The 22548-nt window shown below is 62.7% G+C and overlaps 4 protein-coding genes across 8 annotated transcripts; 1 reads left to right on the forward strand and 3 right to left on the reverse strand.

Annotated features, from left to right (window-relative positions):
* Positions 1-1134: 1134 nt before the first annotated feature.
* On the reverse strand, positions 1135-5260 carry SYNGR3 (synaptogyrin 3). 2 transcript variants are annotated; one of them, XM_047780909.1, is made up of 4 exons: positions 5022-5260; positions 2965-3202; positions 2626-2768; positions 1135-2548 (listed from the first exon to the last, which is right to left on the reverse strand). In XM_047780909.1, exons 1-4 carry the CDS (start codon positions 5118-5120, stop codon positions 2339-2341), a joined length of 690 nt encoding a protein of 229 aa, XP_047636865.1. In that variant the 5' UTR covers positions 5121-5260; the 3' UTR covers positions 1135-2338. The 2 variants fall into 2 exon arrangements, with proteins under 2 accessions (XP_047636865.1, XP_047636867.1); XM_047780911.1 differs by having other exon boundaries at positions 1135-1342; positions 5022-5247.
* Positions 5261-7963: 2703 nt separating this feature from the next.
* GFER (growth factor, augmenter of liver regeneration) lies at positions 7964-10448 on the reverse strand. The gene is made up of 3 exons (XM_047780912.1): positions 10077-10448; positions 9514-9710; positions 7964-8661 (listed from the first exon to the last, which is right to left on the reverse strand). The coding sequence occupies exons 1-3, from the start codon at positions 10332-10334 to the stop codon at positions 8499-8501; spliced, it is 618 nt and encodes a 205-aa protein (XP_047636868.1). The 5' UTR covers positions 10335-10448; the 3' UTR covers positions 7964-8498.
* Positions 10449-13053: 2605 nt separating this feature from the next.
* NOXO1 (NADPH oxidase organizer 1) lies at positions 13054-15669 on the forward strand. Of its 2 annotated transcripts, none has more exons than XM_047780916.1 (8): positions 13054-13661; positions 13752-13832; positions 13935-14010; positions 14110-14287; positions 14410-14591; positions 14672-14785; positions 15093-15210; positions 15288-15669. In XM_047780916.1, the coding sequence occupies exons 1-8, from the start codon at positions 13596-13598 to the stop codon at positions 15553-15555; spliced, it is 1083 nt and encodes a 360-aa protein (XP_047636872.1). In that variant the 5' UTR covers positions 13054-13595; the 3' UTR covers positions 15556-15669. The 2 variants fall into 2 exon arrangements, with proteins under 2 accessions (XP_047636872.1, XP_047636873.1); XM_047780917.1 differs by having other exon boundaries at positions 13938-14010.
* A 101-nt stretch (positions 15670-15770) lies between these two features.
* TBL3 (transducin beta like 3) lies at positions 15771-22174 on the reverse strand. 3 transcript variants are annotated; one of them, XM_047780915.1, is made up of 22 exons: positions 22003-22131; positions 20250-20301; positions 20072-20167; positions 19939-19986; positions 19691-19832; positions 19515-19599; positions 19259-19429; positions 19099-19174; positions 18933-19026; positions 18667-18848; positions 18435-18576; positions 18277-18335; positions 18094-18197; positions 17458-17605; positions 17143-17373; positions 17005-17075; positions 16768-16924; positions 16639-16697; positions 16398-16501; positions 16235-16306; positions 15989-16147; positions 15771-15910 (listed from the first exon to the last, which is right to left on the reverse strand). In XM_047780915.1, exons 1-22 carry the CDS (start codon positions 22041-22043, stop codon positions 15801-15803), a joined length of 2403 nt encoding a protein of 800 aa, XP_047636871.1. In that variant the 5' UTR covers positions 22044-22131; the 3' UTR covers positions 15771-15800. The 3 variants fall into 3 exon arrangements, with proteins under 3 accessions (XP_047636871.1, XP_047636870.1, XP_047636869.1); XM_047780914.1 differs by adding an exon at positions 20481-20598 and having other exon boundaries at positions 20072-20301; positions 22003-22065; XM_047780913.1 differs by having other exon boundaries at positions 20072-20301; positions 22003-22174.
* Between the last annotated feature and the right edge of the window lie 374 nt (positions 22175-22548).

A 22548-nucleotide genomic window follows, 5' to 3' on the forward strand; every position in this document is an offset into this window, starting at 1 on the left:
CCTGCATCCCAACACTCCCAAGATGCCACTGATCCCTTTGCGTTTAGGGCCGCACCCACGGCATATGGGGGTTCCCAGGCTAGGGATCTAATCGGAACTACAGCCGCCGGCCTGCACCACAGCTGCAGCAATGTGGGATCCGAGCCAAGTCTGCAACCTACACCACAGCTCATGGCAACAACGACGGATCTATTAACTCGCTGAGCGGGGCCAGGGATCAAACCCACAACCTCATGGTTCCTGGTCAGATTCATTTCCTCTGCGCCATGACGGGAACTCCGAAAATACTTATTCTTAAGGAAGCAAGAACCATAACACCACCGGGTCGCACTTAAGCAGCACTCGCTGTGCGACAGGCAACGCTCTCCGCGTTCATGGTGAACCGCGGCTCCGTCTGGAGGGGGAGCTGCTGTCATCCTCCTTCTAGGGAAGGGGAATTCGAAGCTAAGACAAGTTGAGGGACTTCGTGTCCCAGGAGACGGAGCTTGAATGTGGCCAAGCCAGTGTTCCGTCTCCAGACAGGGTTCTTCTCTGCCTCGTTCAACCAGCAGTTCATTCATTAATAAGAAATCTCAGAAATGAAAAAATAACATAAAATCCCAGCAGATGCGTTCAAAAGTAAACACGGAAAAGGGGAGCTGGCGTGGAGGGTGGCTCTGGGGGCCCCAGGAACGGAAGGTGGTAAGAAGGGGACCTTGGAGTAAGGGGGGCTGCTTGCCCAGCTCTCTCCAGACCCTGGGCGTCAGCCTGGCCACCACCCTGCCCCCGTCTGGATTTTGGGGCCCCCAGGTCCCAACCTCGGGCCCTGGAGGGGCAGACGTAGAAACGATTCCAGGAGTGTCTGGGCCACAGTAAAACTAATTCATGCACAGATTTACAGTCTTTTTTTTTTTTTTTTCTTTTTAGGGCTGAACTGGTGGCATGTGGACATTCCCAGGCTAGGGGTCCAATCGGAGCTACAGCTGCCGGCCACCACAGCCACAGCCACGCGGGATCTGAGCCTCGTCTGTGACCTACACCACAGCTCACGGCAACGCCAGATCCTTGACTCACTGAGCGAGGCCAGGGATCGAACCTGTGTCCTCATGGATGCTAGTTGGGTTTGTAACCTGCCGAGCCACAGCGGGAACTCCCTCTCATTTATAGTCTTTATTATAGATAAGTTGCAGTTGGAACATGGGACACTGAAAATACACAATCACGGATTGTTCTTTCAGAAGGAGGGCGAGACCCATATATACAAAAATTGTAAACATGTTCACTTCAATAGCCACACATGATGGGTCTAGGCTACAGTGTACAGGGCCGTCACTCAACTGCAATTCCAGAGGGAGGCGTCTGTCTGTAAGAATGAGATGTGGCAACCGCATTTGGTATTGACTTAATGAGAAAAGCCAGCTTCGAGCAATGCATGAGTACTCAGCTATGCAGAGGGACCCCCCACCCCCGCCTCGGGCTGGGCCTCAAAATGGGGTGCAGGGTGGGGAGTTCAGGGACTAGCCCAGGAAGCCAAAGTAATGCCGTTGGCAGGGAATGGCCGACTCCAGGGCAGGGTGGGCAGGTGGAGCCTCTAGGCCTCTGCTCATGAGGAGCTTGTGGTACCAGGCACCCCGGTGTCTGGAACCTCCTTTGGGCAAGGTCTTACTAAGGGGTTGCTGCCCAGGCCTACAGCCACGCTGTGCTTCCCTGGCCAGAGCCACCCACACCCCAGCAGGGGCCCGGGCCGAGGCAGGTAAGGGCTGGAGCAGGGGCCACAGAAAGAGGGGCTGCATGTGGGGAACTATGAGGTGAAACCTGAAGACGTGACCACAATCACAACGGCGACAGGGCCTGGCTACTCTAGTTGCCTGATGAGGAATGGAGGGCGGCTACAGACAGAGCACATGGCCCTACAGGTGAGCCACCAGGACCATCGCCACCCACAGGGACTTGGGATAAGGGTGGCCATGCTTGCCAGGCCACGGGGTGAGGGCGCTGTCCCTTCCCAGTCACTCCCAGTCCAGGGCAGCGCCTGCACCTGGCTATGGAGGGCAGCTGGATCCCTGACCCCAGAATGGACAGGTGGCTGGCTCTCTCTCCAGGGGAAAGGCCCCTAGGCTGGTCCACTGGAGGACATGTGCCCAGGCCCGTGCTGTCTCCTCTCAGGACCTCTGACCGTGGGCGGGGGGGACTAAAGGGACCAAAGGAACTTGGGGGGGACAGCCCAGGCACCCTGGAGGCTATTTTCTCTCGGCCACACCCTGCTGCTGCGCCAGGAGGACCTGAGAGAGGTCCCAGGAGGCCTTGGATCCTGCGTTGGTGGGGCAGGCTTGGAACCTTGGTCTGGGCCCACCAGCCGCTAGTAGGCAGGCACCTGGTACCCTTTGGGGCTGGTGTCCAGGGTCTCGGTGAAGGGCGGGCTCTGGTAGGTCTCCGTGCCCTCCACACCGCTGCCCACCGGGTAGCCTGGGTAGGCCTGGCCCGCCCCAGCACCCAGCTGTTCGGTGGCAAAGAGCGACATGTCCGTGCCCAGGCGGAACCGCTGCAGGGCCTTCACGGTAAGCGCCACCTGACGGGGAGTCGAGGTCAGCCGGGGACGACCCTGCCCTGGCCCCGCCCCGGCCCAGGCCCGGCCCCCGCACTCACCCAGCTGAGGATGGAAAAGAAGCTGAAGGCAATGGCGGCCCGCGCCGCGTCTCCCGCCTGCAGGGTGCCCGGACCCGGCGCCGTGCGCTGCCACTGGTTGGTGAGGAAGCAGAAGCCCACGAACCACAGGAAGGACCAGAGCCCTGCGAGCGGGCGGACCGGGTGCGTCAGGGCCCCGCCCAACCACGCGGGAAAGGAGAGGCCGCGGCACGTAGGCCCCGCCCCGCCCTCACGCCCCGAGAAGCCACGCGCCCTCTGGCCCCGCCCCGGCCCCGCCCACCCGAGGAGCCCGGGGCGCGCCCTCCCAGGCCCCGCCCCTCCCGGCCCGGGCCCGCCCACCTGAGAAGCCCAAGTCCAGGAGCACCGCGCGGCGACGGTCGCGGACGCTGCTGATCTGCTGGAAGCGCATGTCGAGCAGCAGGAAGGCGGCGCAGGCGAGGAAGGCCCCGAGGCCGAGCACGATGCCGAAGCGGCAGGCGCCCGCGTTCCCGTTGAAGACGCAGCGCAGCTCCGGGCCGTTGTCGGTGTTCACGTAGCCCTCGTTGACTATGGGCCCGAAGACGGCAATGGAGAACACCTGAGGGCCGGGCGGCAGGGGGTGCTCAGAGCTCGCCGAGGCCCGAGGTCTCCGAGCCCACCGTGAGCGGCCGCGCTCTCGGGCGTGTCCCTGCGTTCCACTGCAGCCCAGGATCCATCTCTTCGGGGACCCCCTGCGTTTAATACCTACCTCGGGTATTTAGTAACTATGTAGAACACGTTCCATTTAGTGAGCATCTACTATGCCCAGGCACTGTGCTTAAAATGGCTCCATGCGTTTTAGCCCATAGACTCCTCCCAAAAATCCACTGAGGGTGGCACTGTTCTTATCCTCTTTATAGGTGGGGAAACCGGGGCTCCAACAAGTGAAGTGACTTGTCCAAGGTCGCATGGTTGCTGAGAGCCAGGGCTGACATTCCAGCTGGGTCCTCTGCACCTTGTGGAGCCTGTAGTATCTCCCATGGGGCCCGCTCCAGAGTGTGGGGACAGGAGCTTTCACCTGGACCGGTGACTCCCAGGCTTGAGTCAGCGGGGCTGGGGGAAGTAAATGCGCAGTCGGCCGAGAAGGGGGAGCAGAAAGGGGGCAGCAGAGGAACAGCTGCGCAGAGCTGTCATCCAGGACCTGGGTAGAACCTGCCCTCAGCACTCAGAAGCTGTATGACATGCCAAATGCAATGGCAGACGCAACTCATGGGGTGCTGGGAACAGAGGAATAATGCTCACCCAGCACCCTGCATTCTGTGGGCACTCCAGGACTGTGATTAATTATTCATGGCATCCATAAGTGTTTGGGCTTCAAAGATGACACCCTACATCTCGGATTTGGTCAGACCTCAGTGCTCCGCCCGTGAGGACTGGAAGGCAAGGAGGAAGGGGATCGGTCCTTTGACACCAGGTGCCGGGTTCCATGTTTCTAAAAAAAAGACTTCCCATCTCCACTTCATTTCTTTCCTTTCCGCCCCAGCTCCTAGAGACTGAGAGGAAACCAGGATGCAAGCTAGGGACATGTACCCCCAGATGGCTCCACAAATTGGATCAGAGCTAGGACCAGAATGTAGGGCCGCTACGTCCTGGTCTGGCCAGAGTCATTCCACCTCCACCGGGAAGGCCAAGGGCCCCGGCCCCACCCCGGGCATCCCCTTCCTGTAAGACAGGTGAGTAGCTGCCACCAAGTGGATAAAACCCAGAACTCAGCCTGGAGGAGTGGGAAGGGGGAGCGGGCCACCTGGTGTAGGGGTGCCCCAGTAGGCGAGGTTGCCTCCAATCTGCCCCTCTGACACCACCTCCAGAAAGCCCTCCCGGTGCAGAGCTGCCCCTTCCACCTGCCCCACTCATAGGACTCCCAGAGCACCCCCCAACTCACAGTTGCAACGGGTGGCGAGGTGGGGAGGGGGGGGCTGGGAAGGGCCGGCTCCCTTCGAAGGAGCCTGAAGGATGTGCGTGCGGGAGAGGCAGAGGGAAGATCTGCCTGATCCTCTCGGCTCCGATAGCCCCTCCTCGCGCTGAGGCTGAGCGCCCAAGACTCTCCACGAAACCAGTCCCCACCCCTGCGCCCGCTTCCAGGGCGTGAGCGAGGTCTGAGGAAGGGGACTGAGTTAGATCTAAGAAGGAATTGGGAGTTGGGTGCCCTGGGCGGTGACCTCTCAAGGTCCCCGGCTGTCGCTGCCGGCCCCTCCCCCGCCCGCAGGTGGGCGCGCCCAGCCCCGGTGACGTCACCCAACCTGCGGCCGGCTGGGGAGGGGCCGGCGAGGATGAAGATGGGGTCCGGGGACAGGGGCGAGGAGCGGGTGACAGGGATGAAGGATGCCAGGCGGGGTGGTGGGATATGGGGGTGGGGGGCTGGGGCCAGGGCCACTCACCCAGGACGCAACCCGCAGCAGGGTCTGGGGCCGCCGCGCAAAGCTCACAGGGTCCAGGGCGGCCCCTGCACGGCCTGCGCCGAACGAGGCTCCCTCCATGGCCGGACCGGGCGGGCTGCGCGCCCCCAGCGCCCTCTGTCCGTCCGTCCGTCTGAGCGGCCCCGCCCGAGGCCGCCCGGGGCTGCTGCTGCTGTTGCCGGCGCTGCCAGTGCTGCTGCTGCCTTCGCCGCCTCTCGGGAGCGCGCAGCGGCCGCGGCGGGGGCGCGCGGGGCGGGACAGAGCCCGCGCCCCCCCCCACCCCGGTCCAGGCGTTCAGGGCTGGAGCCCTCCCCTACCTCTGCCCGCCCTCCTTCCACCCCTAGTCTCACCGCAGCACCAGGGTCCGAGATGGACACCACCTGCCATGTCCCCATCAGGGGGCAGGGTCACGCGACTGAGTCCCCCAGGTCCCCTCACTGGTAGGCAGGAGTCAGCAGGGCAGGCGGACACTGGTCTCAGCCTTTGCTGTCGCCACGTCAAAGGACAGGCCGACATGACCTCACTCAGCTTCCTGCCCCTGATCCTGGCAGACCAGAGATGGATTACTGGGGCACTCCCTGACTTCACCACTGTACCTGGCAGCCTCCCTAACCGGAGGGAGAATGCCTTCTGCCCTCAGGGCCACTCCTCCAGGCAGGCTGGTGTGGGTGGGAGCTGGGGCCTCTCTGCTCTTTCCCTGGGCCTGGATATCCTCATTCCAAGGTTCTCACTTAGCCCTCCCCACCCCCAGTTTTTGGCGACATATTTAGTTTTGGGCCAAGGAGAGGGGAGAAGCACCAGAGATGAGATTGGCAGAGCAGTGCCTCACTTCCCCTGAACACCTGCTGAGAGGTCTCTGCCACAGATGGCCCAGCCCCGGGTTAAACAGGGTCCCTTCCCTTGTGTTCCTTACAGGCCAGCCCAACAGGGGCCCAGGGGCCTCCCGTTTCTGCCTAGGGCACTGAGAAAAAAGCCTGCCTTTGGGGCGCATCTACAGCGCCAGAGCTTTCACTGTGCCCCATGGAGGTAGGGAGTGTTTTACGCCCAATCTTCAGATTCTAGAGGCAGGCTGGTTGAATTCCTTGAGCCCAGAAAGTGCAAGAGCTGGAGATTCAAACCCAGGTCCCTACTGTGCCATTCGTGTGGTGTGGACAGTGGTATCTGGCCCATCCCCCGGGGAGCTCGGTCCAGAGCGGGAAGTGCCGCCCACTTTGCATCCAGCCCCATCCCCTCTCACCTGTGGGCAACAGCGCTCTCTGTCCCACGCCTCGTTCCTGTCCCTCTTTGCTTGATTGCTTACATCCGTGCCTCAAGATGCGACTTTGCTCTGTCTTAAAAACAAACTTCCAAGAAGTTCCTGTGTGGTGCAGCAGGTTCAGGATCCAGCACTGCCACAGCTGCAGTGCAGTTTGGATCCCTGGCCCGGGAACTTTCACATGCCATCCTGTCCCCATCCTCCTGGGGACACTTGCAATGCCACCCCATCCTTATATTCCTCCCATCCCATGGGTCCTTTCTTATCTCTTTCTGGTTCCCTTCTCCTGTTCGGATCTGTGTCCTTTGAGCCTTAGGGGTCCCAGGGCGCGGTGCTGGGGCTCTTCTGCCTGCTCTCTGCTCACTCTCTTGGTCTACATGCTAAGAGCTTGAGCCAGAACCTTTCCCTGAACTAGGATCCCACTTGTCTCAACTGGATGCTCTGGAAAACAGTCCATAGCCAAGTTAGAGCTGTATTGAGAGGTTAAACTTCAGGGAAGCCAGAGGTAGGGGACAAGGGCAGTGAGGTGGGGGTGGGGGGCGCTGATACAGAGAGTGTGCTCCGGAGCTGACCACGGCTTCACCGGCTCCCAGCACGCAGACGACCTGGGAAAGGCCCTGTGCCGGGGACACCCTTCTAAAAAAAGAGCAGGAAAAAGAGCAGGAACCCCTCTGCTGGCTGCTCCTGGCCTCCTGTTTCTTTGTGTCACCCCTCTGGGGTGCAGGTGCCGAGGAAGCTGTGCCAAAGGTTGGCCCTTGCCCAGGGAGGAGCTGAGACGCCACGGGGGGAGGTGGCCAGAGCTTTATGGCCACAGGGATGGGACACACTATTGTTGGGCCATTCCAGCGGAGAGCTGACAACTGGCAGAGTAGGTGTGGCTGACAGGATCCAGGATGGCCCAAAAGCTGGGTCCAGGTCACCCCCAAACCTGCTTTGCTCACAGCCTTCTGCACCTCACTGATACACTGGGCAACTCCATCCTCCAGTGACTGGGGCAGAGCTTCACTCTTGGCCGCCACATGGGTGCCTGTCCTCCCTGCTCTCCCCCACGCCTGCCTCATTCCAGCTCCACAGCCAGAGGAACCTTTCAAAAGTCACTTCTTGCCATTCCTCTGCTCCACACCTTTCCGTGGGAGCTGGGTGTTAAAAGCACATCCTTTCTGGGGTCTTGAGGACCTGCCGCCATGTGACCTCGCTCCCCTCTCTGCTCCTCCCCCAGACCCAGCAAGGAGGCCTCCTTGGAGTTCCCGTCATGGTGCAGTGGTTAACGAATCTGACTAGGAACCATGAGGTTGCAGGTTCCATCCCTGCCCTTGCTCAGTGGGTTAACGATCCGGCATTGCCGTGAGCTGTGGTGTAGGTTGCAGACGCGGCTCGGATCCCACATTGCTGTGGCTCTGGCATAGGCCGGTGGCTACAGCTCCGATTTGACCCTTAGCCTGGGAACCTCCATATGCCGTGGGAGCGGCCCAAGAAACAGCAAAAAAAGACAAAAAAAAAGGAGGCCTCCTTGCTGTTCACAGGACAGCCTGGCCCAGTCTTGCGTTGGCACAGCTCCCTCTTCCTCGGGAGTCAGAACTCGGATGGGAGGAGGCAGCAGACTACGTGCGGCGAGGGCAGGCCCGTCCATCACCGCAAGCGCCAGCACAAAACACACCGAAGGCAGGTCTTCAGTCACTTCTCCAGCATTTTATTTTGGTCTCAAGCTCCACAGAAGCCGTCGACAGGCCTGGTGCAGCTGAGCAAGGCCACATGCTGCATGGCAGGTGTGCAGCAGAGCTCAGCCCCCAGGCCTCTCTCCTGAAGTGCTGGCAGTGCACAGGCCCCGGGCTGCGGACACTGCAGCCATGCCAGCTGTCCCTAGCTACACGGTGGGGGACAGGGGCCTGGCCTGGCAAAACAGAGGAGCCCTGCCAGGCTGGTCACCTTCCTAAGTTGGCAGCAGGGTGTCAGGTGAGCAGGAGGCCGAATCTGGAAAGGGAGGGACAGCCTAGGCTGCCCTGGCCTCCTTCAGCACCCTCGGGCCTGGGTTGAGGGGGAGGCCGTCGGGGGCACCCCCACTTCTACTCTGAACCTGAGAGAGGGCTCCATGGGCCCTGGGGACCACCCAACTGAGACAAGACAGGCTCTGGCTCTGATGTACTTTTAATAATGAGCCCCACCCACTCTGGTCAGGCCGCGCACATGCTCTGGCTGGCTGGTGTCTAGTCACAGGAGCCGTCCTTCCATCCGTCTCGCCAGCGCTCGTCCACCTGCGAGCAGTCAAACTCCGGCTTGCCCAGCTTGCGGTTCACCTCGTTGTGCAGGCGGCACAGCCACTGGGTGAAGTGTGCCCGGGTGCGTGTGTCTGGCTGGTTCCGGCATATCCTGTGTGTGGGAGCACGCGGAGGATGGGGGCAGGCAGTGCCCCCACCGTGCCCACCCCCCAGCTCCTTGCCTGCCCAATTCAGGGAGGAGAGCTGGCACCTCGCCGAGGGGAGGCTACACCAGGAGTGCCCCTGCAGCAGTAAGACCTGCCAGACACCTGGGCCTGCTCAAACCCTCACCCGCGGAGCTCAGCAAACTCAAAGAAGCACCCTGGGCCAGACATTAAGGCACAGACCTCGACTTTATGGCCTCATAACAATCAGGAAGCCTCACACCCTTGCGTCCTTGGCCCCAGGCAGTGTACAGAAGGGATGGAGCCTGCACAAAGGCATAACTGAACACCAGATCTGCTTCTTAGCACCCACGGCCCTGCTGCCTCAGCTCAGTAAGAGACTTTGTTCTAACTGCCCAGGCTTCAAACAGCAAGGGCTGCCCTGCCCCTCAAATCCAGCCCAGCCTATGGGTGCCACACCACAGTTCTTGGGCTCCGCAATGGAGAAAAGGGGGCTCTCGGGAGCAAAAGCAGTGAGTTCCCAAGGTCTTGAAATTGGTAGTCCTGCTCCAGCAGGTAGCAAAGCGGCGCCCTCCACACCTGCCAGAGCCCCCAGCAGTGCTAAGCAAGGCATCTCAGGAGGGAAGTGCTCCCTGGAGTTCTGGGGCGGAAGAAGCCCCAGGCAGCTTGGCCCTCGAGGAGAAAGGAGATGATCCAAGATCCCTACTCTGCTGCTGGCCCCTGCTCTCGGCAACCCTCTCCCACCTCTGCCTTTATTTCTCTAGGCTTCCCTTATGACATCAGCCAGGCCCAGGCTCCCGGCGGGACTGGCTGCGGTACCCAGGGCTCACACAACTTACCTCCTCCTCATGTCTTCAGCACACTCCTCGCACGGGTAAAACTTGGAAAATAAATTTACCAACTGAGCCATATCTTGCTGCTGTTCTGGGGTGGGCAGGTCGGGGTAGTAAGCAGCCAGGGTGTGGAGGACAGCCCAGCTGTGGCGGCCGAGTTCCTCGCGATCTGGAGGACAATCTTCCCTAAACTTGCTGTCCCGCTGTGGAAGGAGGCCGACCAAAGGTTAGCTCCGTTCCCCCGCCAGAAACCTACAAAGCTCCCTTTTTTCTGACCTAGCCGGAGGCCTACTGTTCTACGTCCTAAGAAGGGTGGTCCGGCCCACAAGTGGCTAAGGGCCGAAAGGCCCGGCCTCCCTTAAGGGCTAGGTTTTGGGACAGCCACCCCCCCCCCGGGAAGGGGGCAAAGTCTCTCAGGCTTAGGGCCTGGGGGAGTGCTCGGCCTGGGTCTTGGGAATTCTGCCCGGAGCGCTTGACAACATGGTGTACGGGCCGGGGCTAGGAGTCGGCAGGGCTCGCGGGCCTCTGCGGGGAGGAGGCGCCTCCCCAACCCCACGCGACATCTGCACCTTCTGCTGCGTCCGCATCCACGACTTGAAGTCCACGCAGGCCCGGCAGGGCCGCCTCCGGGAGGCGTCCTCGGCGACCTGAGAATCCGAGGCCGGGGCCTGGGAGGGCATCCCGGCTGAAGCGGCGGCATCTCTTCGCCCGGCGCCCCGGCCGCGCGCGTCCGTCACCAGGTCATCCACCACCTCGGAGCGCGCGCCGCCGGGCAGGAAGGAGAAGAGGTTCCCGCCGAAGCGGCCCCGCTCGCCGGGGGCCGCCATGTTGCCCGCGCAATGCCTGCCGGGCCAGCTCGGTCTCCAGATGGGCCTCCAAGTCGGTCTCCAGGCTAGGGCGCGCGCCGCCGCCAGGGCGCGGCCGCAGGAGCCGGGAGCCCGTGCCGCGGGCGCGGGCGCGGGGCCTGAGCTGGGGGCGGGGGCGGGGGCGGGGCCTGGGCCAGAGTCCGGCGTGGAGGCGGAGCCGGGGGCCGCGGCCCGCGACCCGGAAGAAGCAGAGCTGGAGCCGGCGGTCCGGGCCCGCGTGCGTGCGGGGCTGGAGGTCCTAGTCCTGGCCGCAGCCCTGGGCCTCGTTCCGCGGCCCGAGCCCGACTTGCGTCCTCCGTGGCGGCGCTCCCGCTTCCTCCAGTAGAAGACCAGCGTGTTGTGGAAGCGGCGCGGCCGTGCCGTAGCCTCTGGCTGCGGCTGAGGCGACGTCCGTTTCGCGGCCCGCGACGCCCCCATCGCTCCGCTCTGACCGTCCCGCGTGCCCGCTGCTAGGCTCTGTGCCCTCGGCTGGGGGCGCCCTGGGAGCTGGCACTTGGTGCCGTGGCAACATGGGGCGGGGCCGTGAGCGCACAGAGGTGATGCTGCCGGGGCTGAGCCTGCGGATCCGCCCTGGCGACGGGTGCCATGGCAACGGGTGACTGGCAACCCGGGGTGAGGCGGTGCCCGCAAAGGAGGCGGTGCGTGTTTGGGCTGCACGCACGGAGCGGACCCTCCCGCTCCCGAATCCTGTAGCCTGCCTGAAGCGGTTAAACCCACGTCGGGAGTGGCCTCAGGGATACCTGTGCTTCCATCTGTGCATTCATTCATTCATTCCGCAAATATTTGTGTAGTGCCTCATCTGTTCAGAACTGCTCTAGGCGCTGGGCGGTGCCGGGAGAAAGATTCGAACGTTTCTGACCTCCTCAACCCATAATCCAGTGTGGTCAAGACGGAAACAACAAAAATCTAAAAGGTGTCACACTAATAAATGCTCGGGGGCATGAATGGGACGAGGTAAATGCAGGAGGCCTCCTTGAAGAGGTGACGCTTAGGCGGAGGCCTGAAGAATGAGGAATCACTGAGAAGGGCAATCAAGGCCGAGGAGGAGGGAGGAGGATCTTGGCTTCTTGTGTGGGTGGGAAGGCCAGCAGCACAGGACCTGGGGAGGGTGGTGGCAGAAGAGAACCAGCGGTGGCCAGGGGCCCAGCAGGGACCTCATCAATGGCCATGGGCGCTGGGAATTTATTCCAAGGACCCTGGGAATGTGCTGGGACATTTGGGGCCTGGTACTCTGGTGTGATCTCAGTCGCCACGCTGCCTCTGGGGAGTGGATGTCACAGGAGCAAGTGAGGAGTACAGGCTTTGGGGGAGGATGGGGCTGCTGCAGTTGTCCAGGTGAGACGTCAGGGTAGGGTTATAGAGAGAGAGGAGTGGAGGGCGTCTAGATTGCTGGTGGTGTGGAGCAGGGGCTGTCAGTTGGCATGGGGGGGGGCAGTGCTTAGCATCCTTTTAGGTTCCTGGTGTGAGCAAACTGCCCATCTCCAACTTCTCTCTCTTCCCAGGAACAGGTCTGTCCCACCCTGTACCCTACCAGGCTAGTGGCCCCCACTGAGACTGGCAAGAGTGTGACAGCTGGACTGAAGGCACTTTGCAAAAATAGGCCTCTGTTGGCGCTCCCGCTGTGGTGTGACAGGATGGGCAGCGTCTTGGGAGCCCTAGGACTTGGGGTCAATCTTTGGCCTGTCACAGTGGGTCAGAGATCCAGCATTGCCACAGCTGCGGCTTAGGTGGAGACTGCAGCTCATATGTGATCCATGACCTGGGAGCTCCATCTGCCACCAGGTGGCCACAAATGAAAAAAAAAGAAAAAAAAAATTAGGTCTGTATCCACAGGTGTTCATTGCCTGTGCCAAGACCAGGGAAAGTTTGAGGGCTTTGGGGGGAGCTGCTGTTTGGACAGACTTACAAAGGCCTTTTGTCAAGGCCAGGGTGCCTCCCTGGAGGGACCTCTTGGAGGCTGACCCCTCCCTCAAAGGCCTGGGGTAAGGTGAGTTCCAACACAGAGCTGGCAGCTCCCACAGTGGGAAGAACTGCTGTATGCTAGGGTTGGATGGCACTCTGAAAATCTCCCCTCCAGGGAAGCGGGGCACCTGGGCACACCCTGTCTGGGGATTCTGACCCCATCGGGTTAAGGATTCGGCATTTCTCTGCAGCTGCTCTGGTGGCTTCTGTGGCGAAGGGTTTGACCCCTGGCCCAGGAACTTTCACATGCTATGGATGTGGCCAAACGGAAACAGAAAACAAAAAACAAACCAGCAGAGTCCTAATCACCACCTCTCCCATCCCCCAAGTGCTGGTGCCTGGAGGTGGATGCTCTACATCCCGCCCCAGGTCCATCCACCGCAGGGAAACTGCTGCTCTGAGCCTGTGAAGTCTGTCTTTCCCCAACATGTACAGACAAAACCCCTGATAGTTAATAGCCATTTAACATAAATTCCTCCTCTGTGACTTGGGGACGTTAAGAGACCTTTCCTCCTGGACCTCCCATCATGGCTCAGTGGTTAACGAAGCCGACTACTATCCATGAGGACACGGGTTCATTCCCTGCCTCACTCAGTGGATTATGGATCCCGTGTTGCTGTGAGCTGTGGTGTAGGTCGCAGACATGCCTCGGTTCCCGCTGCTCTGGCTGTGGTGCTGGCCGGCAGCTACAGCTGCGATTTGACCTCTAGCCTGGGAACCTCCATACGCTGGGTGCGGCCCTTTAAAGAAGAAAACACAGAGAGACCTTTCTTCTAAAGAGAGGATTACACCAAAGCACTTAAAGCCTTTGGCACCGGGCCACTGGTTCCTGATGACCACTGCAGACAGCTCCCCAGGGAGTTCAGAGCCAATGGCCCTACATTGGGTGTGGGAGGGGCCAGGCCTGGCGGCACTTTGATGGCTCTTCCTTCTCCTCCTCCCAAGGCCAGGCTCCTCCGACAGGAGGGCCTCAGGGTGCAGTCCCAGCCCCCCCACTCTGCTTCTCCTCCCACCCAGGCCCTGTGCTCCTGCCCCTCCGCTCCGCAGGTCAGGGGTGCAGTGAGGAAGCTGCGAAGGACCCAGTCGGGCAGGGAAGTGCGGCCAAGACCTGGCAGGGCTGGGGCACCGCTGGGGAATTCCAGTCTTCCGGGTGCCTCCCCTCCTTCCCGTGCAGGGCAGGCGGGGAGGCAGCGGACCGACCCTTGGCCACACCTGACAGGCTCCAGAAGCTGAGGACGGAGACCCAGGGAGGCCCCAGTGATGGCAGGCCCTCGGCACCCGGTGTCCGTGAGTGGGGCAGCTCTGGTGCAGACAGAGAGGCTCCAGGTAGGAACCAATGGGACACCTGCCGGCCGCAAGGGGCAGGGAGGGAGTTCCCGGCCCGGTCTCTCCAAGACACCCCCCTTCGTCCACCAGACGTTTGCCTTTTCTGTGCACTGGTCGGATGAGAGCGACGCCTTTGTACGCAGAAGCTGGGACGAGTTCAGGAGACTCCATGTGAGTGGGCTTCTAGCCCTCAAGACCCTGGCAAGGGTCCCCCACCCTCGCAGGGGCACCCAGTGGGGCCTCGGAGACCCACATGCCTGTTCTTGCCCTCAGAAGACGCTCAAGGAGATCTTCCCGGTGGAGGCGGGCCTGCTGCGGCGGTCGGACCGCATCCTCCCCAAGCTTCCTGGTCAGGCCAGCGGGGATCCCAGCAGGGGTGGGGGCGGCAGCGGTCTGATGGGGGGGCCCTGGGGCGTGGTACCATGCTGTGTCCCCACCCTGCCCCCAGATGCATCGGTGTTGGTGCATCGGGGGCGCACGGGCCGAGGCCTGGCGCGCCTGCGGCTTCTGGAGACCTACTCAAGGGCCCTGCTGGCAGCAGGAGAGCGTGTGTCCCGCAGCCCAGTACTCACTGGCTTCTTTGCGCCACAACCTATGGACCTGGAACCTACGCTACCACCTGGCAGGTGTCTGACACCCCCCTCCACCACACCGCTGACTCTGCTGGCAGAAGCATTTGGAGGATGGGGGAGGCAAGGTGGAGGGAAAGCCAGTCCCGCAGACCTCACCCACCCCCTGCTCTCGCCAGCCGGGTGATCCTGCCCACCCCGGAAGAGCCCCTACCAGGCCCCACGGGCAGCCTTGCCATCCACAGCCTGGAGGCTCAGAGCCTGCGCTGCCTGCAGCCCTTCCGTACCCAGGACGTGTGGGGTCAGCCATTCTACGCCCGGGCCCAGGAGGCCCTGGGTGTGCTGCTGCGACACCCCTCAGGTGAGTCTGGGGACACGCCCTTCTGCCCCTGGGGTCCCAGTAGGCCTCAGGATCTGAAGCACCCCACCCCTTGGGCACAGGCTGGTGGCTGGTTGTCAACGAGGACCAGCAGACGGCATGGTTTCCTTCTCCCTACCTGGAGGAGGGGGCCCCCGCCCCAGGACGAGACGGGGATCGGCGCCTGGGGAGCCACAGTGAGATCAATTCCCCTCCCTACACCCACCACGGCCACCACCGGGCAGTGTATGGCAAGGACGGGCCGCAAGAAGTACCCAAGCCAGGAGAGGGAGGCTGTGGGACAACTGGGTGGTGACAGTGGCCCTGCCGTGTGTGTTCCCCAGAGTGAGCCAGAGACCCAGTGGGTTGAGCGTGGCCCCTGGTGTCAGCAGAGAAACGAACGGGGGAGAGCCTAGAGGTGGTGACGTGGCAGGAGACAGCGTGGGGACTGAGAGGCAGGGTGGGGGCCTCTGGTCTCAGGTAACCACCAATGTCCATTCCCAGGGCCCCAGTTCTGCGCCTCCCGTGCCTATGAGAGCAGCCAAGCTGACGAGCTGTCAGTGCCAGCGGGGGCCCATGTGCACGTGCTGGAAACCTCAGACCGTGGCTGGTGGCTGTGCAGGTGCCTGTGGCAGGGCAGGGCTCTGGTGGTTCAGCCAGGGGCAGACCCGGTGCTAACCAGCCCCGCCCTCCCCACAGGTTCCAGGGCCGCACCGGTCTTCTTCCTGCTGTGATGCTGCAGCCCGACGGGCTGGGCACACTCCTCAGCGGGCCCCGGCTCCACCCGGGGGCAGATGGAGGGGAGGACAGGGAGGGCGAGGCCCGAAGCGCCCCCAAGTCCCCCCAGGCCCAGGCCCTTCCTCCGCCCGTGCCTGCCCACCCACCGCTGAGCGCCATCCGGAGCCGCTGCTGCACCATCACCCGAAAGGCACTGGGGCAGGACCCAGGGTGTCAGGGACCGCTTTGAGCGCGTGTGACCCTCGTGGGGGGCTGTGGGAGGAGCAGCTGAGGGTGGGACTCCCTGGCTGGCAGGGACTTGTCCTCTGAGTAAAGCTCTCCTGACTGACCCCCACCCAATGGTGGTGCTCTGCGGGCCTGTGGGGTCTCAGCCAGGGTGTGGGGGTTGGGGCTGGGCGGTGGCCCAGGCCCTGGGGTGCGACAAAGCCCAGACAGACACAGGGAGCAAAGATCAAAGTCCATTTTTCTGGGGGTTTAGAGGGCTGGGGGCGCTGCGGGGAGCGTGGGCAGCTTCATGCTGTGCCACAGGAAGTCCAGGAAGGCGGCCGCTTGCAGCGTCCGGCTGAGCCGCTGGAAGTGCCGCTCTGGGGGGAGGACAGCAGCTGTCAAGGCCCACGGGTCTGGCAGCCCGGCCCCCGCCCTGACCCGGGTGGCCCACATACCGGTGTAGGGCAGCAGGGCCTCAAGGGAGGCCCGCACGCCATCGTAGGCCAGCAGCTCTTCCGGGGCCTCGTGCCGCAGGAGCACGCCCAGCACGGCCTGGGCTTCATGGCAGTGCCGTGAATTGGTGTTCCACGTGACACAGAAGTGCAGCAAGGCCTCTGGGGGTGACAGGGACGGTCAGACCTGCCTGCCAGCCATCCCAGGCTCACCAAGCACCGTCCAGCCCTGCCCCGCCTGCCCCAGACCTTTCTGGTCTCGCCGCAGTTGGAGCACCGTGGCTTCCAGCTTCTCGCAAGACTCAGGGTCCCTTCGGATGGCTGTGGGAGGAGGGGAGACTGAGCCCCGGGAAGGGCACCTCAGACCCGGGAGACCCCCCCATCCACCTGCCCGGCCCAAGGCAGCCCTGACCCTGGATGACGGTCAGCACGGTGTGGGGCCGGTCCAGGGAGATGGCCAGGCCCAGCGCCCGCAGGTACCGCTTCTCATGGAGCAGGTTGTCCAGTTCTTGCTGCCTGGCGAGGGGAAGAGGGGACAGGGGACAGGGCCGCTGGGGTGAGTGGCGCTGCTGCTCTGAGCCTCGGTATCCCGTGCTGCGGAGGCCGACGCTGGGGAGCAGGACTTGCGGGCAGGGCTGGGGGACCCCATGTACCTGACCACCTCCTCCTCTCTCCTGGCCTCCTCTTCGGCCTGTTCCGCCTCGGTCACATCCTGGGGTCACACTGGAGTCAGACGGGCGTCCCCACGCGGCCCTGCCCCCCCCAGCCCCCACCCCACACACCTTCCAGAGGATGACGCGGGAGTCGCTGGCAGCGGTGAGGGCGCGGTCGTCCAGCTGACTGCAGTGCAGCCCCCAGACCTTGTCCTCGTGGGCGTCCAGCGTCCTCACACACTCGTTGCTCTTGATGGTCCAGAGCTTCACGAGCCCGTCGGAACCACTGGGTGGGCATCGGGAGGCGCTCAGCCCTGGGCCTGTCCCCAGCTCACCCCAACCCGGCCCGGCCCCCAGCCCGCTCACCTGGACAGCAGCTGTGTGCCGCGGCTCACAAAGGCCACCCTGAGCACAGACGCGTCGTGCCCCTCGAACGTCTGCGGGGGGAGGGGAGGTGTTGAGATGTCACCGGGCGGGGACCCAGGCGGGCTGAGGGCGGCTCACCTTGAGGCAGCTGAAGTCCTGCAGGGCCCAGAGCTTGACGGTGCCGTCCGCCGAGGCTGTGGCCAGCACCTGGTCCATGGGCGAGAACTGGACACACCAGAGGCCACGCCGGTGGCCCAAGAAGATGCCCAGTAGCTGGCACTGGGGCAGGGCCCAGAGTTTGGCTGTGCGGTCCTGTGACCCTGTGGCTAGCAGCTTGTCGTTGGGGGCAATAGCCACACTGTTGATGTCCTGGGGACGGGAGCAGGCGGCAGCTCAGTCCCCCAGCCCAGCAAAGGCCCTGCCACGACCCTGCCGGGTGCCGTGGGCGGTTACCTTGTCGTGGCAGCGCTGTGTGGCCTGGGCCTGCAGGAGGACAGGGCCGCCGTCGGGGGCAGTGCTCCTGGATGGCAGGGCTTCTGGGAGGGGCCAGAGCTTCACAGTGCAGTCCTGGCTGCCCGTCACCAGGAAGCTCTCCTTCAGCCTGAGGCCAATTTGGGGGAGAGGGAGACGCCGGCTGAGGCCCAGCCTGCCCTGTGGGCAGCGCACCGCGGCTCAGGCCCGTCAGAGTTTGGCCCAGACCAGAGAGACAGCCTGTCCCGGAAGGTGAACTGCCGCGTCGCCCCATGGCTCCAGGACCACCTGCCGGCACCACCCGCCCTCTGTGCTGTCAGACCTGGTCCCAGCAACGGGACCCTGGGCCCCAGACAGCACCCTCTCCACCAGGGCGTTTGTTCAGTGTCATTTTCCTGCTCTGACGCCACCCCCGCCTTTAGCTACGCAGCCTCAAAGCCACGTCTACGGAACCCCCACAATGGCATCTGGGGGTGTCCCCAGCCCCATCCTTCATTCCATATCCCTGGGCGGGAGGCTCACAGAGCAGGGCCAAAGCCACCTCTGCCTCCTCCCCCTAGGAGGAGGGCCTGGGCCTGTGCCTCTGGGACACCCTGGACGCAGCCCTGAGCCACTTACCTCGAGCAGCAGATGGTGCCCACGCTGTGTGTGTGCCCAGAGCCCTGAGCCACACAGGCCACCACTCCAGCCTTGTTCATCCTCCAGATGCGGATGCTCTGATCCTGGGGACAGGATGGGTGAGGACAGAGGCTGGGGTGGGTGTCCCCGCCTGGACCCTGCCCGCTCCTTACGGCACCTAACCTTGGCACAGCTGGCGAAGAGCCACCCCTTCCGGAACACGTCTAGGGCCAGGACGATGTCTGGAAGAAAGCGGAGCGGGCGGTCAGAGGTCTGTTCTGGCAAGGAGTGGGCCATCTGTCCAGGCCAGAATGAGGCCCTGGTTGGCTTGGTGCCCTGACCTGTGTGGCCGTGGAGGATCTGGCAGGCTGAGGTCTGCAGCTCAAACACTTTCAGGCAGGGGCTGTTCGAGGCCACAACTACGTGAGAGTCCTCGGGCCCGAGGAACCGGACGTCCAGCACCTCCTCACTGTAGCCGGCAAACTGCGAGGGCGGGAGGGACTCAGGTTAGGGCCCACAAAGTGGAGAGCTGGCACCCAAGGCGCGGGCTGCGCAGGGCCGGCGCTGGCTCACCTGTTTCTGCAGCTGCAGAGAGCGGGCCTCGTAGAGCAGCAGGTTGTGGTCAGCAGTGACGCTGAGGAGCAGGCCGGCGGCTCGGGCCAGGGCACAGTGGGTCAGCTCTCGCCCGGGGCCTGGCAGCCGGGGCTGTGCGTGTACACACTGCCCAGAGGCCGCCTCCCACACGCGCAGGATGCCTGTGGGGGGACGGGGGCTGCTGAGACTCACAGATCCACTGGCCCCCCGCCGCCCCTGCTGCCCGCCTTGGCCTGGCCCCACACCTTGGTCGCCGGCCGTCAGGAAATGCAGGCCTGTGGACTTTACATCCAGCTCAGGCGCCGGCTCCTCTGGCAGCAGCACTGCAGCCTCCACGCTCTGTGGACGAGCAGGTCAGAGGGGGCAGCCCGACCCCCACCCTGCCCCACTCAGCGGCCCCAGCACCCCCACCTCAAACACTGGCACGGTTTTCGTGGCCTGGAGGCTCTGCAGGTCCCAGACGGTGCAGATCTTGTCCCGGCCCGAGCTGGGGGGGAAAGAGCCGCCTTAGACCCCAGATCTCTGCTGCGGCCTCCCGCTCCTGCCAAGGCCTGCGTGGCTGGCTACCGACCTGATCATGGTGTAGCCATTGGCACTGAAGGTCACAGAGGTGACAGCGCTGTAGTGGGCAGTCAGCACGGCCAGGCACGAGCGGTCCTGTAGTGACCACACACGGATGCTGGCGTCTGCGGCTGAGGAGAAGAGGAGCAGGCGGGCGGGGTCCGGGTGGAAGGCCACCAAACTGTAGGCAGGTGGGGCGGGGCTGGTGAGCGGGGCCACCCTGACTGGGATGCTCCACCTGCCCGCCCTGTGCCACTGCTACTCACTGCACGACACCTGATGAGCCCCGGAAGTGGTGTGTCCCATAGTGGCGCACGATGTCCCAGACGCGCACGGCCCCATCACAGCCGCCTGTGGGAATGTGTTTGAGGTGGGGGGCTGGTGTGCCCAAAGCCCCCTGTCTAGCTTCAGCTGCCCCCTCCAACCCCAGCCGGGGTCCTACCTGTGGCCAGCAGTGTGGAGGTGGGGTCGAAGGCCATGGTGGCCACAGGGGCTGTGTGTATCGCCTTCCACAGGTGGACGATGCTGCCCTCCCGCCAGGCCCACTGGGCCAGCAGCAGCGCCCGGGTGGCCGTCACCAGCACCTGGGGGAGGATGCAGGTCAGCTGGGGGCAGAGACATGGACACTGACCTCCTAACTCAGTTTGGATGAGAGGTAGTGAGCCCGTCTCCTGTCCCCATGCCAAATACCTCGTCATCGGGGCTGAGGTCAAAGGCAGTGATGTCTTCCTGATCCTCCTGGAGGTGAGAGTGGATGCACAGAGCCATGAGAACAGGCTGCTCTCCACACCAGCCCTTGCCCTGACCCCACCCCCTGCCTCACCTGCTCTAGGCTCCGCAGCACAGCCCCCGAGGCCACGTCCAGAATGTTGACTCTGGTACCACAGACGCAGAAGAGGTGCTGCCCAGTCTGGTCCAGCTGATGACAAAAGGGTCTCAGCCCAGGTGACACTTTGCAGCCCTGACCTGCCCCGCCACAATGCTCCTCCCTGCATTGGTACCTGCACCTTCCCGCCCTTGTAGAAAGGCTCAATCTTGCGCTCGATGGCATAGCTGGAAAGAAGAGGGGGGGAGCATGAACCACTGACCCCTTGGTCTCTAGTGCCCAGCCCTACACTGGGTGCTCTCCCAGATGTCAACCCATAGGGCCCTGCCCTCGAGGACTTCCTGGGCAGCAGCAGGGATGCAGGGGACACAAGGGACAGGGGATGATAAGGTCTTTTCATCATTACCTTCTTTAACCCTCTCAGCTGTGAGGCGGTTGATAGCATCCCCATGTTACAGGCAGTCCAATGCCCCGTGTTCCCAGAGATTCCCCGGTGGTTGAACAGGCTGGACCTTGGGGGCCCCCTGCTGGCCATGGGAGGTCAGGCCTGGGTACCAGCCCCGAACATCCTCCTCCGCAACATCTTCATCCCGAGGTGCATCCAGCCTAGCCCTTCCCCAGCCCGGGCTCCTTCCTCCATCCCACTCTCCAGGCAGACCCTCATTTCAGCAGAGGTGTCACACTGTCCCTCCCCTTCCTCTCAGTTACTTTCATGACGGTCCAGGCCATGGCACCTTCCCCTCTGAGGAGCTGCTCACAGATTCCTACCACTCTCTCAAACCCTGCTCCCAAAGACTTTTTGGGGTGGGGGCAAGAGAGGTCTTATCAGGGCTGTGAAGGGGTCAAATAGGAGCTACAGCTGCCGGCCACAGCCACAGCAATACCAGATGTGAGCTGTGACAGCTCAGGACAACGATGACCCACCAAGCGAGGCCAGGGACTGAACCTTCATCCTCATAGTTACAAGTCAGGTTTATTTCTGCTGCGCCACAACAGGAACTCCCCCAGAAAGGACTTTTAGAAAGTAACTATTCATGTCATTCCCCCCAACCCCCACAAAATCCTGCCCTGTCCTTACATGTTTCTAAGACCCTGCCTCAAGGGGCCTCCGCTGATCTTTCCGGTTCACCCAGGCTGTTCCCAGTATATGGCCTGGGCCTCCCGCTTCCTGAATTTCAGAAGTGCCTGACTAACTCTACCAGAGGAAGCTAGATAGCCAAGGATGAAATGGAGCTCCCCTGAACCCCTCATCCATCCAGGAGAGTTACTCTCGCCATCCGGGATTCCCCTTGCTAGTGCTTGCCACCGCCTCTGATGAAAATGATTTGCTCAATATGTTTATCCTATCAGACTGCACTCCACAGGGAGAGGCTGAATCTGTCTGGTCCCGGGCACTGAGCACTTAAGACGTTCAGCCTAAGTATGGGCACTGAATAAGCACGGGACTCAGGGCCTCTGGACCACGGTGGACCAGCCCATCTCCTGATTTCTCTTCCTGGCTCAAGGACAATAGGGACAGCAAGTGAAAGCTCCCCAGGCCGCCTGCCCCACAAGTAATTCTTCTCCCGTTACCTGAGCAATAGGAAGTCCCGCCCCCGTCCAGAGCCAGCCTCGACTTGCGCTCAGTTCACCCCTCCTTCTTCCTCTGAGATTTCTCGGCCCCACCCCCCCAACCGGCTCCAAGTTCAAGTATCCCAAACTAACTGCACCCGGCCGGACCCCAGTGCCTGCCCTCCGAGAGCTGTCGGTTCCGAATCTTCCATCTAGACCCGCAGCTGCGACGAACCCGCGGGCCTGTCCGTACACAGCCTTCGCCTCTCTCTTCAAACCCGAGTGGGTGCCGGATGCACACGGGCGCCTTCGCTACCCCGGTCGCGAACCCGGCTCCCTCCCCCGGCGGCGCCCGGAGCCCCAGAGCCCCTGCTTACTTGGACTTAAAGCGGCCCACTCCGGCCGCCACTTCCGCCATGTCGTCGTCGTCGCTGCCGGCGCCGCCGCCGCCGCCGCCGCGTGAGAGAGACCGGCGCGCCACTCCTCAGTACCGGCGCGGGGAGATGACATCACCAGCGACTGGCGTGACGTCATCAGCGTTGCCCGCTAGACGATACCTTTGCTAAGGGCAGCGGTGTCGGGAAGCGGAAGGAGGCAGAGGCGTTTCCGGCCTACGGGGTGGCTGTGGAGCGGCGCGGGGGCGGCTGGGGCAGGCACGGTACACTGGTAGGGGCCTGGGGTTGCCAACTACCTGTCCTTTTAATGGAAAATTTAAAAGATATTCGTAGGAAATGTTTACTAGAGTAATCCCAAGACTCCTGTTTCCTTGGCATTTTAGGATTTGGGGGCAGGCGCGGTCAGATGCGATCCGTTAGGTCCCATCTGAACCGAGAACTGGGCTCTGCCTTAAGACTCACGATACTATATGAGAAATAAGGCAGGTAAATTAATAAATCACATGATTTCCGAATCATTCAAATGTG

Source organism: Phacochoerus africanus, chromosome 5 (genome assembly GCF_016906955.1).
Source record: "Phacochoerus africanus isolate WHEZ1 chromosome 5, ROS_Pafr_v1, whole genome shotgun sequence".
In the NCBI taxonomy this organism is placed as follows: Eukaryota; Metazoa; Chordata; class Mammalia; order Artiodactyla; family Suidae; genus Phacochoerus; species Phacochoerus africanus.